Source organism: Lolium perenne, unplaced genomic scaffold, assembly GCF_019359855.2.
Source record: "Lolium perenne isolate Kyuss_39 unplaced genomic scaffold, Kyuss_2.0 unplaced35, whole genome shotgun sequence".
In the NCBI taxonomy this organism is placed as follows: domain Eukaryota; kingdom Viridiplantae; phylum Streptophyta; class Magnoliopsida; order Poales; family Poaceae; genus Lolium; species Lolium perenne.
Window position 1 is genome coordinate 70723 of NW_027248993.1, and position 14869 is coordinate 85591.

Consider the following 14869-nt stretch of genomic DNA (forward strand, 5'->3'; position numbering starts at 1 on the left):
TCTTATATAAAGATATTCGTGTTTACTGATTTCGCATACTGGGAATGGAACTTAACCCATTGGAAACTCTCTTTGAGACTCATTATCTGTTATATACGACAGGCTAATTAAGTCCTTAAATTTAAGAAAGGGGAGTCTTTCCTTACTTCCTTACACAAAACAGTTATGTTGTTATGCTGCTCGTGCAATCAAAACTGAAAATAGAAGAAAAAGAGTTCCCTCGGGACCCATCCTCTTCTCCTTCGCTTGTGTGACTATCATGAGAAGAATTCCATTCCAAGAAGTAAAATAACAAGAAAAAGAAACGAGGTCAAGATCTGTTGTTACCAGTACCGACGAAATGGAGAAAGTGTCCTCCGGGAACGCAATCTACTACATTAGTTGGTGTAGCCAAAGAAGAGGATATCCCCTTTTTTGACCCATTGGTCTTCAGACCAGACCCATACCATAGCTACAAACACTTTAGAGTCGGAGGAGACTGGCCAGATCGCCTTCTTGAGGCTCTCTGGGCTTATCGGACGTCAATCTGTATAGCCACTGGTCAAACACCCTTCTCCTTAGTCGTTGGCATGGACGCCATTCTTCCCAGTGAACTCGACGATTCCTTCCCTGCGCGTTCTGCTCGACGACGATATGACTGATAATCAGAAGCGAGAGGCTCTGCTCTCGAAACTTGACCTCCTCGATTCGATCGATGGGAGAAAAAAAAGGTTACGAGCGGCAGAGCACGCACAAGTCTATCAACGTCAACTCAGCCGCGCTTATGAAAAAAAAAGTCATATAAATCAAAAAGATTTCCAACGCACAGCACCCTAAGGGTCAACTTAAGCCCCTTCCTTAAGGAAAGATCTTTTATTGTAATAGCGGTCAACCCCAGGAACGCGTACCGCCTTGCCAATGAACATGGGGATGAACTTCCTGAACCTTGGAATGACATGTACTTGAAAAAGTACTACGCCTGACCGGCTTCCCGGTAAGCCCTTAAAAATGTTTGACCTATCTGATATTTGTGCGTAAACCATAAATCCAAATCGATTCTAGACTGTCTTCCAATCTACATGCTTGACTGAGGATGTGGCAGCTTTTGTTCACATCATATTCCATTAGATAGAAAGAAGGTGTACCAGATAGATTCATATAGTAGGCTCAAATAGCGCTTTGACTGATATAGGTAAATCAATTTCCAATTTACATCCGGGTCTTATCTACTTAGTTGTAGGCATTGCCCCCTTAAATAGAACTTTTCGGGTCAGATACCCCCCAGCTTTTGCTATGGGGCTGGCGGGTTCACTCCTTGCCATGAATAGGGCTGGCTCCTTCCCCGAGATAGATAGAAGCCAAGCCCACTACGCGGTGCGAACTCCTAAAGAAGAGACTGAACTTACTTTCTTTCTTGCTTGCTTGTTCCCTAGGATTATGATGTTTTTCCTGGGGTTGTTGCTTGCTTGGTTTGTTTATGCTTAGCAGCGGTTCGTTCCAAATAAAAAAGGTAGAAGCCGCTCAGAAACGATGTTCTCTTGTCCCCTCGGGACAGCGCTTTCACTCCTTTCCTCTGAGCTAAACCTAGACCTCCCACTCCCACTCTCACATGTAGGCGGAGATGGAGACTCGTTCAAACTTAGTCTACTAAAGGATGGAACCTTTCGGTTCATTTCCTTAAGGTAGGACGCCCGAGAGCCTATCCCCCTATTTCAGTTCAGATTCAGTCCGCCCTTAGACCGGAGTCCTTGGGCACCCTATATACCCCCGAATGGACAGGTAGCCAACCTGGCAGGAGTCGGCGGCAGAAGTGCCTGCTTGGTACGGCTAAACACTTCTCTTTTCTTATTTTTGATCCACAATTCCTGGCTCCCTTTCTTAATTGGGTAGACTTGGGCCATTGTGCAATTACCATCCTTTGTGCGACCAGGCCCCACGGGAACCGCCTTGAAGATGTCCACCCCTTTCTTAGAAAAATGGAAAGAAAAAGGTGCTCAGCGACGACTGCCCCTTCTACCTTTACTTTTTTGCCACTCTGTCTCTTTGGAGCATCCGTTTCCTCATATTATCGATTCATAAAGGTCCATGAAAGGAAAGAAGACCGCTTTCCCTTGCTTCGCACCTCGTCATAGCCCTGAAAAGCTCACTCGGAGTTCTAGTTAGAGAATGGGGTATGATTCACTACTTGCCTACTGCTACCTGGGTCGTGAGATCGAAGAAGGTATACTATTAGACAAGGTTCATTCCAGCTTTGCTGCTCTTTTTCTTTTGATTCTTTCTGTTTCTTTTTACTTGAGCTAATTCTTTACTTGCTTTCGAGCTAACTTGGCTTGGTGCCGGGAATGGAATCACAGCAAGAGACAGGGCTAATGGTTGGTTCTGTCTACTATATTTAGTATTATTTTTTATATCTTCGACCTTAAGAGGCGGTTTACGAAAGAGAGAGAGCTCGTGGAAGACTTGAGAAATGGAAATATCTGTCCATTTTTGTTTCCATTTCTTCCTAACAGGAAACTAAAATGTCACTGTGCATAACACATCTAATTGGAAGTGGAATGAAGATAATGCGCTTTACTCTTTCATTTGTAGCTGGATTAGCCCTTGGGTTGGGCTAACTTGAATCTGTTTTGTTGAGTTTTTCACTAAGCAATTGCCTTTATTACTTCCAAAATAAAATGCACATTCTTAAATCACTTTCTCTCCCGTACTGATCCTCCTTGCCTTTCCTTCCTTGTCCAGTAAGGTATGAAGCACTAGCTCAAGCACAGCTACAGCTTCTTCTCGAGCAGCTCTTATTCCACCTGTAGCACCGCTTACGAGAGCAAGCAAGGGTGAATACTTGTGTAACAACGATTTCTTTCGCACTAATAAAATCAGGAAATCTGAAACTGTACTAAATAAGACAGTTGCGAACATGCAAAGAAGAGCTGATTCTTTCACAAGCGATTGTGGGCATTCATAGAATATGAGACTAGTGCCTTACTTGGGGATCTTCTTGAAATAAAACAGATGTCCATTCAATCGGAATTGAAAACAGAATACTCATCTTTATTGAGATTCCACGTCCAACATCTGAACGGGGACCTTCTCACCCTGAGCCATGTCTCAAACATATCCTTAGGGTTCTCCATCTCCGGGGGTCCAGGGTCAAAGTGAAGAAACCTTCTATTCGTTTCAAGGGACCCCATCTCAAGAGCCTAGGGCGTTGAAATTCAACCAAGAATCTACTTTCCCCCATGCTCCTCGCCAGCCATCTCCATCCGTCGCGCCAGTAGTAGTGAAGTTCCCACTCCACGTCGGCCGGCCGCCATGAAGTTTTCCGAAGCTTTGACCACAAGGAACTTATCTATCTCCTTCTCAAACTTGATCGCCTTTTTGGGGAGAATAAAAGGACACTCTTTTTCCATTTTTTCTCTCAGGGCCCTTATCGGCTTCAATGGCCTTTTCTTGTCACAGATAAACACTTTATGCCCCACTTCCCTGCCAAATTTCCTGCTGCTCCCTTCTGCATTCCGTGGCTTTATGCCCTTTCTACCTACATCGATAATAGTGGATTCAGCAGGAACTTAAACAACTCATCATTCATTTCTCGATCAATTTGAAACCTTAGAGTCAAAAAGTCCTTCCATGAATCTAGGGAAGGAAAACCACCTCTGACTTCACCAACTCTCCCTTTCTTTGGTCGAAGGCTTCAGGTCAAGATCCTTTTTCCTATCTATTGAAGATGCAAAGAGAGATGCTTCTTCCTCTTCAAGTTGGAAGTGCAAGAAGAAATGCGGTAAATAGGAGTTCCATCTACCACGCACTCGCCCCACACTCCAGCTAACTTCAGCATCCATACTCAGCTAGGAGGAAGGTGCCGGGGACACTATGAACACACATCACATGTACTTGGTTGACTTCACGTCCCGTCTCACAACCGGGTAAGATAAAATAAACAAACAGCTTGCTTGCCCAATCCCTATTGAGAGGATTTCTTGAGCTTGAACTTCCTTTTGTAGCTCCGCTCACAAGGACTTCTTTTCATCCGCAATGAAGCTTATACCACCACTTGGTCAGTAAGGCCTGATTCAAAAAAAGATCAATCACCCCCTTCCCTACTTCAATGGAAAAGGGGGAATCGCCCTTTCACAGCCGCCCCTCCACTAAATTTATACCTAACCTTTCGCCTAAGATGATCACGAACGAAGACAGAGAATTGCGTAGATAGGAGGAGGAAACGAACCAACCCGGGGCCCCAAACAAACAAAAGGGAATGAGAGAAATGATCGGAACGATTGAGGAAAGAAAGAGAATGGCGGCCCCTTTCCTTTCGCCCAGGGGGCATCGTCGTCGGGGACAGGCTTCGAGGGTTCTTCCATATCTAGATATAGAGATAGATGATGATAGAGATCTAGATCTTTCTATAGATAGATCCTTTGATAAATTTCTATTGATCTGCTTTCAAGATCTATGAACAAGAGATATCAAAAAAAATATCCATGTAAAAAAAGGAGATGAATAGATAGGGCTGAGCCGATAGCAGGACTGGGTACGATGATGGGGCGAGAGAGGGAAAAAAACCTTCGGGATGGATCGGGAAAAGTTACCTCCGGCTCAGCCCACGACTTCCTTCCCTTCGCATAGCTCAGGTGACTCCCTTCCCCCTTTTTTCCCAGAATGAATTCGCCCGACACGACGAATCCTGCCCTCCTGTCTTTCTTTCTCATTGAATGAACCACTGCCTGGGACGCCCCTATGCCTATGAATTCAATGATTTAAGGGCCCCGGGAGGAAACTTCGGAAAGAAAGCCTACTGGTTGTCCCCCGGCGGTGCCCGGGCGGGCCTCGGTTCAATCTTGCCGATTCTACCTAGACATGGCTCAAAACGAAGGGGTAAGGCCAAGTGTTCTTAAAACAAAACTCTCAGTGCACACTTCGGAGCACGGTCTTCCGTTAGGTCCTTTACGGACGACGAAAGCCCCTTGGCTATACTCTACTCTTCGCCTCCGGCTGTTCTGTTCTTTTCTTTTGGCTCGGCGGAGCTGAGCTGGGTTCCATTACACTCTGTAGGAAATGCATAGACAGTCCACGCAGCAAACCGAGGCCCTGCGTGCGCCGTACGTACCCGCCTACGAATAATAGGTAGCCCCACCCCAGGCAGAGTTTGTGAGCCGTGTAATAGGCGACCATTTCGCGCGGTTCGGGGGGCACTTGAATAAGCCGCCGGCACCCGGCTGCGTCTTTACCCCTATCCAATTTTTGGGCCAATTCCCCCTTCGTACTACCAAAAAATGAGATTCTTGCCGAATCCGAGTTTGCTGCTCCAACCATTACAAAACTAATACCTATTCTGTTTAGTACTTCAGGTGCTTCTCTAGCGTATAATGTAAATCTCGTTGCGGATCAATTCCAACGAGCCTTTCAAACTAGTACTTTTTGTAATCGACTCTATAGCTTCTTCAATAAACGCTGGTTCTTCGATCAAGTTTTGAATGACTTTCTAGTCAGATCGTTCCTGCGTTTCGGATATTCAGTCTCATTCGAAGCTTTAGACAAGGGTGCTATTGAGATATTGGGCCCTTATGGTATCTCGTACACATTCCGACGATTGGCCGAGCGAATAAGTCAACTTCAAAGTGGATCTGTTGTGCGAAGAGTGCGTTATGAACCGTGGCCGCCTACCTGCTTTGGTTGGTGGGGGCGGCTCCTCCGTTGTGGGTAAACGGGAAACCCGACTCTACGAACCCGAGGAAAGGCTGCACAGCTTCCGTAGGGGCGTTAAGACCGGAGCTTTTTGTAGTGCTAGCAGGAATGCAAGTGAATGAATCCAATCCCATCCCCTTTTAAATCGGCGAGGTAATACCTTATTGAAGTAGGGCACGCTACGGCAACACAGGACTGACGGGGTGGGGGCTTGCTGTCTACTTGGCGAGCCTTCACTGCCCCCTTCTGTAACTTCCCTTCTTTCGTCCGTCCACGAGGCAGTCAAAAGAAAGAGAGAAAGGGGCGGCTATAACGCAGGAGTCGTGGCGGTTGTATGCCACAAGGTCCCTATAGACAAGGGGACAAGTGAATCATCGCTTTTGGGCGCAGGCAGCCCTCTACCATCCATCCCATTGCATTCCTCTCGTAGAGTACTGTACCGTCTCAGACCAGATACATCTATGGAAAGAAAGGATTTCATAGAAAATCTGCATTTTTCTATTTTTTTTTATCCCCATGCATTCCGTTATTCCCGTAACTATGGATTGATTGTCCCTACCTAACTAAATGGTAGTGGTCTAGGGAGCGCAATTGCTAGAGCACGGGAGAATGAAGAGTAATGATTTAAGCAAGAGCAGCCGGACGGACTACTATAGTAAGTCTAGTGACTACTAGAGTCTTTTCTTTCTTTGTAGTTAAGTAATAATGTTTGGTATAGCAGCCTTTCCGAGCGAGTCTCTGGGATCTCCTGTAAACCCCCATGATGTGGTAAAGGGAGGATATTAGGGGAAGCAGTGAGTGGAGATTCCCCTGCAGAGAGCCGGATGAGGGGAGACCCTCACGTCCGGTTCGGAGGGCGGGGATATCCCGACCCTACTATCATTATGCCTTTGCAATGTTACTTGGTTCAACTCCATTTGTGACCTTTTCTCGTATGTGGGACTCTCTATCTTCTTGGGTAGATTCTAGATCGTCTTTCATTTTGTTAGTGAGCAGTTTTCTTATTAATAAGTCAAGTCAAGAGTAATAAGAGAACTGTAGGAGCTTGCCAGGACGGCTTGGTAAGCAAGCTACCTGTTATGTAGGCGCCAACTCCCAGTTCTTTCTCTTCTTTCTTTTTGATTTTTTATTCTAGTTTTTTTTACTAAACGTATAATCTCCTTTCCGGGGAAGGGGTAACGTAGACGGAGGCACATGTAGACAGATACAGACTTTTTCAATCTTTTGCCTAAGCGAAGTAGTAGTTGATCCCTCCGAGGTAAGGGCGAATCGAGACCGAAAGCTACTAATAAAATAGCATAATCTGAACACATAGCTGAACACATAGTTTAAGTAGAAACTGTTAAAGCTCCCTGGTCTCGAAACGGCCGGCTTTGGTTCAGCTCTCGGGGCCACCTTACACACTAATAAAATCGTCAGCTTCCTTCCCCACTCATCGCCCTCACTTTCAGACAAAAAATCCAATTCGATTCAAAGATAGGAATCATACCTCCAGCGGGCAAGGTCGGCTCAAGAAATGGAAGTTGTGAGATGGAAAGAAAACCAAGAAAAAAAGAACTGAATTAGGGATCAATCCATACGCGGCTTGCCTTCTCCCCTTCCCCATAGTAAGCCAGCCAATAGTACCCTAACTTAAGAAGTTCTCTTAGCTAGCGCATGTCCATTAATGTGACCACCGCATGCTCCTGCATGGGTTTCATGAATGGTTTGTTTTCGAATCCATTCTTTTTTAAGTATACTATCTTGCCTCGAGAAAGGAGCTCGCAACAAAACGAGAGCTTTTTGATAGCCCGTTCACTCGACTACCACGCTTAGTTAGTCTGTTTGCAGGGATGGGAATGGCGTAGTCTGTTTGCCCTTCTTCGTAAGTAGCTGGACTTGGATCTTCGTAAGCAACTGGAACTATAAAAAGTCAATGTCAATTGGCCTTCTAAAGGCTATAGCCCTGTTTCTTTTGAAAAAACGAATTTCTAGTTTCGAAGAAGACAGGCCTCAAGAAAGCCACTCCGCCTAAAGAGTCCTATTCCTATCCGGTCTACATTCACTATTCTTCATAGGCACTGCGCTGGGTCGGTAGGTTGTTGTTTTTACTTTTTGATTCTTGCTTTAATCCAGTCGCTCGATAGGACTTCCCGTAACCCGAAAAGGTTGGTTCTTCCCCTACAACCCCTACCCCTCCAAGGCAGTACTCTTCATCGGCAAATCCGAATGTCTCGATCCGAGTTGAGACCCACCTACAGAAATTGATCCATCAACGGCTTTTTTCTATAGTGGCAGGAAGTCTCCAACTCTTCGATATGCGCTAGCTAGGTAATCCCTTTACTTAATCTGATATGGGATCTCTTGCTACCAGAAAGGAACTGAACTGGCTTGCCCGGAAAGAATGGATTGCTACCCTTGGAGAGCTAATGGTACTGGACTGATAGCGCACTGATTGAACCGACCCCGGACGTACCACTGGGGAACCTGTGGCTGGAGAGAATCTCTCGCGATGGAGAAATGTCAAATGGGAAGCTCTATGGAGGCACACATCGTGTCCTTCGTCATCGAAATGGGACTGACTCGCTCGGGAACAGGCACAGGATTGAGGAACTTTCTGGCGTAACACATCCGTAATGGGGCAATCTGACTAGCTGGTCAAAACCCTTTCCGCAGTGGGCTTTCAAACTATCTTTAGAACTTGCTTAAAAGGCTTGGAGGTATTTTGACACCCTCCCGTAGGCTCACTTTGTTTCAGGGCTTTCCTTTCTCTCCTAAGATCCCATCCCAACCAACAAACGAGAGTCTGATGGGGATTCTGCTTGAACGTTAACTAGACCTGCGCCCGTATTAGCTTACCGGAAAACTAACTAAGGGGAAGCTCCAAGGAATTAAGTAAGCCAACTTCAGGCTATAAAGAGATTTCTATTGAGGCTAAACTTATCTGCCTTTCCCGGTACTTCAAAGTCGAATGCCACTGCTGCTACATACAGGAGAAGATAGATTTTTTGCTAGAGGACGGATGTTCAACAAGGACGGGGTCATCGCAAAGAAAAAGAGCTAGAGGTGAGTGAGCCTACGACCACCAATTGCTTATCTCCTATTACCGCTGCAGACTTGGACTAATGGAATTGCTTGAAGTGAAGACCAGTGAACAAAAGGCTTTACACAAAAGAATTGTTGACCTCTTTCGGGATAAGGCCTGGAAGAAGCAGGGATTGAACCAGGGCTTGTTGACAGAGCAGATATCAAAAGCCTATGTTATCTCATTTTCAGGGACCGAGCAAGGGATGAGCGCCCTCTGATCTAATGACCAAACAAGCAACGGCCCTTGTTACTAGAAATATGAAGCGTGCTAGCGCGCACTTCCTATTAACCAATTCACCAATTTGAAGATTGGTAAACAAAGATAATAGGAGCCGAAGTCAATCCCTTAAAACACTCCTCCCCGAGGGGACGTTATCGGTCGCTTCGTTCCCTTGTTTACTGAACTCTTTTCAGGAGATAGGTCTACCGTTGCAAACTCATCTGCTTGTAAATTCATTGTGTAAAATAACTAGTAAATTCATTGTGCCAGAATTTCTCACTGATCAGGTGTGATCAGTCTCATCCGTCTAAGAGACTGATCCGGTGCGATGAGTCTCATCCGTGTAATATTTTGGAATTCCTCTTCCAACTCGTCCCGGAATGGGCGTTATGGCAAAGAACAAGAAGAAAAAGACAGAAGGAATTTGTCCAATAGTAACAAATGGTGCCTCCACAGGTTGACATCCGATCCAACCTAGTAGTAAGCAATCCGCCAAAAGCAACCAAAATATTCCTTGGTGAATCGGTCGAAAACTTGAACTACGCACATACATTTCTTTAAAAAAAGGTAAAGCCAAGAGAGATATAAAAACTGGTGCTATTGCGGCTACACCTCCCGCTTTGTCAGGTATACTGCGAAGAATGGCATGGATCGGTAGGAAATACCATTCCGGCACAATATGAGGCGGGGTGGGCATCGGATTAGCAGGTATATAATTGTCGGGATGCCCCAAAACATTAGGAGCAAAAAAAATCCAAATGGAAAAAAAGATAGCAGAAGCTACCCGACCTACAAGATCCTTTACATAAAAATAAGGGTAAGAAGCAATTTTATCCATCTCAGAATGTACACCCAATGGATTATTTGATCCATATTGATGCAATGCGGCCAGATGAAGAAGACTGGCGCCTACTAAAATAAGGGGGAGTAAATGATGGAGACTAAAAAAACGATTTAAGGTGGCATTGTCCACGGAGAAACCACCCCAAAGCCAAGTCACTATGGTATCTCCTACTACTGGTATGGCGCTAGCTAAGCTTGTAATTACTGTTGCTCCCCAAAAGCTCATCTGACCCCAAGGTGGTACGTATCCTATAAAAGCTGTCACAATCATTAATAGGAATATGACAACTCCGAGACACCGAACAAATTCCCTAGGACTGCTATAACTCGCATGATATAGACCACGAAAAATATGAAGGTGAACCACAATGAGAAACATACTTGCCCCATTAGCATGCATATAACGGAGCAACCAGCCCCCTTCAACATCTCTCATAATGTGTTCTACGCTGTTGAAAGCTAGATCCACATGAGGTGTGTGATGCATAGCTAAAAAAACGCCAGTCACTATCTGAATGACTAAACAAATACCTGCTAACGAACCGAACCCCCACCAATAACTAAGATTGCTCGGGGTTGGATAATCTATTAAATGCTGGTTAAGTGTGGAGTATATAGGTTGTTTAAGAAGAGAGAATCGTTGGTTCCTTATAGTCATTTCTCTTTTCTATCGTGACAACTCCTCTTCCCCCTTATTTACCCCCTTGCCTTGATGGAAATTGGCTTCGCTGCGCCCTGAATAATAAAAAAGCTGCATGAGAAGATTCATCCCATTTTGGCGAGAGGGAGGCAGCGAATCACCTGGGCTACGGATTTGTCGGTTAGTTGATTCTCGAAATAAGGTCATTCGGAAAAAAAAACTGCCGCTTTCTTAAGGCTTCAAACGAGGGACTAGTCATTAATAAACCCATGAAATCCAAGTCTATTTTTTACCTTTCATGAAGCAGTTTTGCCTGCGTGCAAACTACCTAGCCCTTTTCAAAAGAACGTCGATTTCCATCTCAACAAAGAAAGAACTCCAAATAAATGAAAGCAATATTGCTTGTTGTCCTATTACTCTTTTTGCCCGCCTTGTGGAGCTTTGGAAAGGAGAGAATTTGAATAAAGTAACTCTCTTATTGGACGAGAGAGAGTCAATATGATATTGGCGTGGGTTCTATCAACGAAACGCAGAAGTTTTTGATTGGTCTTTATCATTTTTGGATTGGTCTTTATCATTCGGAACCCTCTCCGTATTAGTAAGCGGGCCCACACCCAGACTCTGACTTCAATGGTGGGAACAACCTCAGCACTCCGGCGTGAACATGAACAATCATTCTATGAAAAATGTCATGTATGATAGTGGTCGATCCCTCGGGAGTGACATTCGTTACTTTAGATTTTGTTCACGCGGTGATCTTCTCTCTTTCCAAGAGTACTACCCTGTACGTAGTCTATGTCTGGGGAGACAGGTGCGGTAGAGAGGTCCCCCACTTCGATTCCTGTCCCGTTAGCATCTCCGATCCGAGAGTTGGGATGACTCCGTTAGTTTCGGTCGGGAGCCGGACGGTAATGGACCTACAACCCTTGCTTGTGGACTAGCTGCAGAGCTAACCTTTGTTCTATTGGTTTGGTGGTTGCTACCAAGACGATTTCTTTATGCCCATCAAAGTCGAGATGCTAATCCACGAAAAACGATACGAGAAATGCGAAAGAACTCAACTACGGAACGAGGGCGACCCGTGAAAATACCTCGGTTTCTTACTCGTGCCATTGAACTCTTTCTTGGCAACTTGGACAACTTATAACGATGTTTGTCCCGCATATCAGACGGAAGATCGGGTTACAAAATTCTAAAGCTTTCGTCTCAATTCATATTTAGCCGCGAGCAATCTACGTTTGTGATCTCGTATATTTCGTCGCTTCTCCGACATCTTACTTAGTTTCCCCCTCATCTTTTAGCAAAAAGCCGCTCCACAGTAGTAAAGTCTAGTCTCATCTTTTGTATTGGCCGAAGTGACAATAGTCACATTGAACCCTCGAATATGCTCGAAGATCTCGAAATGATCTTCCAGTTCCGGGGAGAATTCGCAAAACTCCGTTTCCATAAAGAATTTGATGGAGTTTTCCCGTATTTCGACCGGAGAATCTAACATAGACATTACTGTCAAGATTCTGACCAAAAAATGGTACATTCCATGCCCTCGGAGAACGCTTTGTCGTGCAAAGTCACTGACATATCCAGTGTATTTTTCGGACCCCAAGAATGGATTGGATCGAAACGACTTTCCTGCTTGAAAATAGGGGCCCCTTTGTGTCTGTATGAATCTCTGACCGCACAAAATCTCCATAGCCAATTTGGAAAATGGGATTCTGAAATCAGAGGCAGCTTTTGGTACTAATCTTATTTCAAACAATCCAGGAACTTCCATAACATTGGCGTGATTCAGTTTGAGCAACAGATCCTGACGTAATACATCTTCGTAATGAAAATGGAGTGGAAACATCATGGCTTTTCCGCTTTTTTTGATAATGAGCACTGTGAACTATCCGCTTCAAAAAGGATAGTTGATCGAACCGAAACCAACGTCAAGTACAAGTTATTAAGCGCCGAATCCAAAAAAGTGTACTTCCTTTACGCTTGATGTAGGATTTACCTATTAATATGAAGTTCACTCTTCTGCTGACTTGAGTCCAGAAGGGAAGCGACTGATTTCCAATTCTTCTTTGCTAGCGCTTGACTCCTGTGGAATTCCATTAACAAGCTTAAAAGAAAGCCTTTTATTTCGTTTTTGAGATACTAGTTATTTATATATAGGTTAAGTTCGATATTTCACTCCGTGGGCCGGCTAATTAATGAAAGTAATTCCTGGAGGGGAATCAATCGAAGAGATTGCCTGCCCATGCTACAATTCCTTACTCAAAAGGACTAGAGTGCTAAGCTGCCTTCCCGGCACCACCACTATAATGAATGGCTCAAACAAATAGGAGATGAGAGAGCCCTTGATCCTTTCTAGAATAGAATATAAAGAGAAGCTTGTTCTGCCCATCTATCTAGAGAATGAAAAGGAACTAATGCCACTGATAGGAAATACATAGACCGTACGCCCACTTACCACTCTACCGCTGAAATTCAATGACGGACTTCACCGATACCTAGCTTGAGAGAGATCGATCACAGGCATGTGGTGAACCATACCGAGAGAAAGAGCACTGAAATGAACCATATCGAGCACAGGTCTCACTCTACAAGTAAAGTTCGATGAGCTCTTAGCGGACCTGTGCCTACTATCTACTAAGTGTGTGCTAGGGAAAGAAAGCAAGCTGAGCAGTTCTCACTCTGTCCGGTGACCAAGAAAGCTTAAAGAATACCGTAAAGTGATCACTTAAACCTCATACCGATTCGCCACGTGAAAGCGGGGTTAAGGTAAGGCAGGAAAGACTGGCGCCGAAAGATATGTTTTGAAGAGAGAGATCCGCAGGCAAAAATATGGAAGGAAGGACTGACTGAAGGAAGGAACAGACCGTAGCAAAAGCCGAAGAAGATGCGAATGCAGATACGATACCAGCAGACGCGCCCCTGCCTCCCTCGCAGTCAAAACTCTCCTCTCGTCAGCTATAGTAACTGGTCACTCGTCCCTATCCCTAAATTTACATAGACCATCTCCCCTTCCCCCCGTCTCTGTCAACTAGAAAGCTAGTAAGCAAGCGATCGGCAAAAGCGGTCTTGCTTGGATGAAAAAATGTCATAAGGGGGACTCGTTTCACTTGATTCGTTCCGTCGCACCCGCACTATTCCTAAATAGGTTTTCTGTTTCTATTCAAAAAAAAAAGGTAGAACTCATTTCGTATAGAAAGAAAGATGTGTCGGGTTTGGATCGAGTGACACAGGAGGTGCTTCTGCGTGGCACTCTTTTTAATGGGCTTTACCGTCTTTCTTTACCTTCAGAACACAAAGCTTTGCTTGGCGAAATAACTCCTGCCTATATTTGGCATCTCATCTACTTAATTTAATGACATTCCATATCTCAGGAAGGAAAAAAAGCGAATTGAATTTCAGTAAAGTCTTTTTTTCTGCTTTATCCTTCTCTCAATCAAAGAAAGGGAATGCAGATGTTCTGTCGCCCTCTCTTCGTATGCCACCAGCCTTCCTATCAAAAAAAGATTCATTCCTTGAACATAGGCCTCTCTCTTGCGGCTAGCGAGATTGACTCACGCGAAAAAGGCTACTAATCCTACCACGGTAACACTAATTACGGACGACTAATATTTCTTTGATCTAACATATATATTGCTGAGATTTCCACTCTTATGCGTATGGTTTTTATAGGAAGGACCTATTGATTGAAGCACTTCTTTCAACACGTAGGAGAACATACCTACCTTTACGTGCGCTTTGATAAGTAGGTCGACAACTGGAACTACTTGATCCGCCGAAAGGAGATAGATACAGGGAACTGTCATAAACCAAGCACCTCTTCCGGAGATTTGCTGTAGTTCAATACTCTTTCTTTTATATTAAAAACATCATACTGATTTCGTCACTGGAGAGCCACTATTCAATGATATGCAAATGACATCGTCACATCACCCACTCGTACTCTTCTTTGAACCCATGAAAGGTCTGTCTCAAAACTTAGATATGCAAGCACGAGATTCCCTACTTCCGGATATAGAAACATTAAAGCCATTCCATAGTACATGCCGATTGAAGGATGTAGACCTTTTGTTGACGATGAGGCTGAGGAGAAGAGTTCAGCCATGACCGATAGAGCTCGGGTTGGATAGATAAAGGGAAAGGAAGAAGCGACTGGAGTGAAGGAAACTATAGGTAGGCAGAGAACGAACAAAGGCAAGATACTACGTTCTAGTCTGTAGTCGGCCAATGAGGTCGGTAGTTAAGGGGGAGCACCTTAAAATAAAAAAAGATCATTCCAATGGAACGAAGATATACTTTATCAAGGAAGTCCTTACTTTCATCTTAATGATCCAGATATGGATAAAGATAAAGGCATTCTACGACTACGAAATCCAAATGGAAGCAAGCCCTCCCTTGCTTGGTAGAAGAAGTTGCCAGCTGAGGAATTGGAATTAGCA

The 14869-nt window shown here is 44.5% G+C and overlaps 2 protein-coding genes across 2 annotated transcripts; both read right to left on the reverse strand.

The window, feature by feature from the left end:
• Positions 1-9170: 9170 nt before the first annotated feature.
• LOC139834330 (cytochrome b) lies at positions 9171-11059 on the reverse strand. The gene has a single exon (XM_071824813.1). The coding sequence runs from the start codon at positions 10449-10451 to the stop codon at positions 9258-9260; it is 1194 nt and encodes a 397-aa protein (XP_071680914.1). The 5' UTR covers positions 10452-11059; the 3' UTR covers positions 9171-9257.
• A 583-nt stretch (positions 11060-11642) lies between these two features.
• LOC139834331 (large ribosomal subunit protein uL5m) lies at positions 11643-14411 on the reverse strand. Its single transcript, XM_071824814.1, has one exon. The coding sequence runs from the start codon at positions 12280-12282 to the stop codon at positions 11731-11733; it is 552 nt and encodes a 183-aa protein (XP_071680915.1). The 5' UTR covers positions 12283-14411; the 3' UTR covers positions 11643-11730.
• Positions 14412-14869: the final 458 nt, after the last annotated feature.

Coding starts and splice junctions, on each gene's coding strand:
- LOC139834330 (XM_071824813.1), bottom strand. CDS start 10,451: ATGACTATAAGGAACCAACGATTCTCTCTTCTTAAACAACCTATATAC.
- LOC139834331 (XM_071824814.1), bottom strand. CDS start 12,282: ATGATGTTTCCACTCCATTTTCATTACGAAGATGTATTACGTCAGGAT.